Consider the following 4,275-nt stretch of genomic DNA (forward strand, 5'->3'; position numbering starts at 1 on the left):
CCCCTTCCATGGACCTTTAATACAGTATCTGTAGCTGTCTGCTCTATGAATCAACACGTTGTTAACACTGTATCTGTAGCTGTCTGCTCTATGAATCAACACGTTGTTAATACTGTATCTGTAGCTGTATGCTCTATGAATCAACAAGTTGTTAACACTGTATCTGTAGCTGTCTGCTCTATGAATCAACACGTTGTTAATACTGTATCAGTAGCTGTCTGCTCTATGAATCAACAAGTTGTTAATACTGTATCTGTAGCTGTATGCTCTATGAATCAACACGTTGTTAACACTGTATCTGTAGCTGTCTGCTCTATGAATCAACACGTTGTTAATACTGTATCTGTAGCTGTATGCTCTATGAATCAACACGTTGTTAATACTGTATCTGTAGCTGTATGCTCTATGAATCAACAAGTTGTTAATACTGTACCATTAGCTGTCTGCTCTATGAATCAACAAGTTGTTAATACTGTATCATTAGCTGTCTGCTCTATGAATCAACAAGTTGTTAATACTGTATCATTAGCTGTATGCTCTATGAATCAACAAGTTGTTAATACTGTATCATTAGCTGTCTGCTCTATGAATCAACACGTTGTTAATACTGTATCATTAGCTGTCTGCTCTATGAATCAACACGTTGTTAATACTGTATCATTAGCTGTCTGCTCTATGAATCAACAAGTTGTTAATAATGTATCATTAGCTGTATGATCTATGAATCAACAAGTTGTTAATAATGTATCATTAGATGAATCAACACATTCTCACACAAGGTTTGTCCCGAGGGAAGCGACAGTCGTTATGATTGGCGGATGAAGGAGAAGAGGGCGTGGGTTTGAGATGAGGTCAATTGATCAGAATAAAAAAAATTACTGCAGATGTGGACTCGGCGGTGGAGTGTGGCGCAGCCTGACCCTTGACCTCTGACCCTCTCTCTCTCTCTCTCTTCCTCCTCCTCCTCCTCCTCCTCCTCCGCAGCTGTTCGAGCGGACGTGCAAGCAGTACGACAAGCTGCGAAAGCGCGAGGCCTTCCTGGAGCAGTTCCGCAAAGAGGACATCTTCAAGGACAACTTCAACGAGCTGGACGACTCCCGCGAGGTGGTGCAGCAGCTGATCGAGGAGTACCAGGCCGCCACGCGGGCCGACTACATCTCCTGGGGCACGCAGGAGCAGTGACCACCTCTGACCCCTGACCCCCATCTGACCCGCAGCCCCGGTCAGCTAGTTTACCTCTCTGACCTGCAGCTAGTTTACCTTTTCTTCACAAGTCACGTCCTTTCACGCCCCCCCCCCCCCCCCCCCTAAGACAGACAGTCTGGTCAAATGCACGTGTACATACAGGATACGCATTGGCCTATTGTTATTTTTATTATTATTATTTAAAGCCCCAGTCTGTGATTCCTGCGGCCGCGTCGATGTGGGGGCTGATACTCTGACGTACGTCGTGATGCGCGAGTCTGAACGTAGATGGATGATGACCGTGATATTGTTGTCGACAAGGACGGTGCCGGAGACGCGGATCATCTTTTAGAAACATATTGAACAACAGGGTGCAAAGAAAATGACTTAAAGGGGAACTATCTTATAAATGGCCTTTTTGAGTGTTTAGCTTTGTTTCCTAGCTATGTTAACTTATATTAATATGATCTATGTCTCTAATTCTCATATTGGCGCATTCTTCCAATTCTCCTCTCACAATATTCACCCTCACTGAACTGAGTCATCTGAAAATGTGATTATTTGTGATGTCAGAAAGACACCGCTGCATGATAATGGCGAGGTACATGATGAGCTGCTGCTGCACACAGTGGTTGGAGCCCAGGCTCAAAACGGCTCGAGATCTTGAGGTAGAAAAATGCTGTTTTTGAGGACTTGATTAGAAATACAAAACAATGAATAATAAAAAAAAAAAAAAAAAATTACAGAGGTGTTCCATAGACTCACAGGAATTGTGTAAAAGTGCCCAAATAGTGAAAGAAATAGTAAAATAGTTCCCCTTTAACGTTTCAACGCGGTTTCACTTCAGAGTGAAGAAAACAGTGTTGTGTTGAAACCTTATTAAATATGTTTCTAAAAGATGATCCGTGTCTCCAGTACCGTCCTTTTTGATGGATAATAATAATAAGCTATTTGGAACTTTCTTAACTTGTTGTGTGTAAATCAGAATATTGATCCGTTTCCCCCTCATTACCGAACATAAACAAACCTTTCACAGCCACAAAATACAGCGAATACAATATTTAAAAAAAACAAGAGACGCGTCTCCGTCCCGAACGAGCGAGTGGCGGGGCTACCCCCCCCCCCCCCCCCCCCGTTTGTTTTTACGTTTGAATCACTGATCGGGCCTTTAATTCAGCGAGGAATAAATTAGCCAACCGCTGTCTTTAAGGCGGAGGAGGAGCAGCGACGAGAAGAGCGACACGTTGGCACCGCGACGCCCTCTCTCTCCGTCGTCTTCGTCAAATTAACCGATTGACATCTCAAACCCCGCCCTCTTTTCTTTTCACAATCACAACTGGAAGCCGATTGGAGGATAAAAGAAAAGAGGGCGGGGTTTGAGATGTGTCTTATCGACCTGCGCTTGCGTCCCAAGGAGAGCGACGAGATGTCCGACGTCTCTCTCTGCCCGTGTGCCAGTGTGCCACCCTCCTCCCTGATGCCCTTCAACCGTAGTGGCCGATAGACCAGTAGGGACTAGATTTTTATACAGTGAGTGTTGTACAGTACGCCGCTTTATCCGTGTTAGTTTACAGTGCACTTACGCCTCTATGTACGCGGCCTGGGAAACGCTTTATCAAGTCACAGGGATTAGGATAGGGACGCTCCGATATTGATATCTGATATCGGGCCCGATATGACTAAAATAGCTGGATCGGGTATTACATTTTTTTTTTATATATATATTATAATAAATAAAATAATAAATAACAATTCAGTACATTTATATCCGTCTTAATTTGTTACATTTTGTTTCACTAAGTTAGGGAAGTAATGTTTTAAGTCGAGCCTGATGTTGCCTTGTTGCACAAAAGAATGATCCCAGTCTCTTCCACACAGTGAGGCATACAGTTTATTAATTGAACAACGGGTATCGGATCGGTACTCTGTATCGGCCGATACCCAACGCCCAGGTATCGGTATCGGGACTGAAAAAGTCGGATCGGTGCTGCATCCCTAGTTAGGACGGGGGGCCATGTGTGTCATGGTGGCTAATGTCGTCCCCTGCTGTGTTTCGCTCTGCGGTCGTCTCGTGAACATGCACACACGATCCATCATCAGATTCAGAGTTAATACGAAACCCAATGTGTATATATATACGTATATATATATATATATATATATATATATATAGGCAGGAACATGCCTAGTGAGATTGGTCCCAGTTTTAATACCACACTTAAAACCAAAACTCATCGTCTAAGTCGTGAAAATGCAGCGACGTTCAAATAGGAAGTGATTGTACTGTACCTTTTTTTTGTTCCCACTGCGAGCGACGATTAAACCAAGCATTTGCACAGCAGGCGGCCGTGTGTAAGAGGGTGGAACTGGTTTTAAAACTTCTGCTTTGTGCCTGCAATGTGTACCTTTTCAACAGTTTGTTCTGTATTCTGTCCCCCCGTTATATAAATGTATATACCGTTCCATGTTGCTTTGTTCGCTGGACCAGCGAGAATTGTGTGAATTGATTTAATAAAGTTTTTTTTTTTTTCCCATTTTTGCTTTTGACATTGATTGACGGATGACAGTGGAATACCTTAGCGAGACATGTGAGGGAGTGGAAGTTCAGTTTCTGTTTGACCCGGAGCTGCTCTTCAGCTCAATGATTTATTGATTTTAAATTAAATTGACTTATTTCCATGTCCTGCACACAAAGTTCCCAACCCTCGTGGGTTTATAAGACGCGCCCCCTGGATACTGTAGCAGTGTTCCGTTATTACGTTACACATTACATGATCTAAATACGGATGACATAAAGACGGAACAAAGTATTCTGTCTTCTCTCCCAAGCTTGACGAATAAAATCTGCTACAAAAAAGGTTCCCTTCCTGAAGCACAACTCAGGTTCATCATATTCCTCCAGCAAAAAAGACGGTTGACTAAAAAGTACTTCCCTTACGTCCTCGTAGACACGACAGTAAAACACAAAGTGAACCTCGTTCTCAGTTTCACCTCTAACCTCACACCAAACTGTCCTCTGGAGTGGCATTAAACCTGCTGGTCTCTAGGACTAGTGGTGATGTCTGTCCTCTAGGTGGCATTAAACCTGCT

At 43.3% G+C, this 4,275-nt stretch overlaps 1 protein-coding gene across 1 annotated transcript in view; it reads left to right on the plus strand.

Moving 5' to 3' along the window:
* Window positions 1-3,719, plus strand: part of tubg1 (tubulin, gamma 1) — a 36,413-nt gene extending 32,694 nt beyond the window's left edge. The window contains 1 exon segment of the mRNA XM_084329566.1: window positions 985-3,719. Within this exon segment, the coding sequence (XP_084185692.1) occupies window positions 985-1,182 (198 nt within the window). The 3' untranslated portion in view covers window positions 1,183-3,719.
* Window positions 3,720-4,275: the final 556 nt, after the last annotated feature.

The sequence above is a fragment of the Notolepis coatsorum genome, assembly GCF_963971535.1.
Source record: "Notolepis coatsorum genome assembly, chromosome: 14".
Classification (NCBI taxonomy): Eukaryota; Metazoa; Chordata; class Actinopteri; order Aulopiformes; family Paralepididae; genus Notolepis; species Notolepis coatsorum.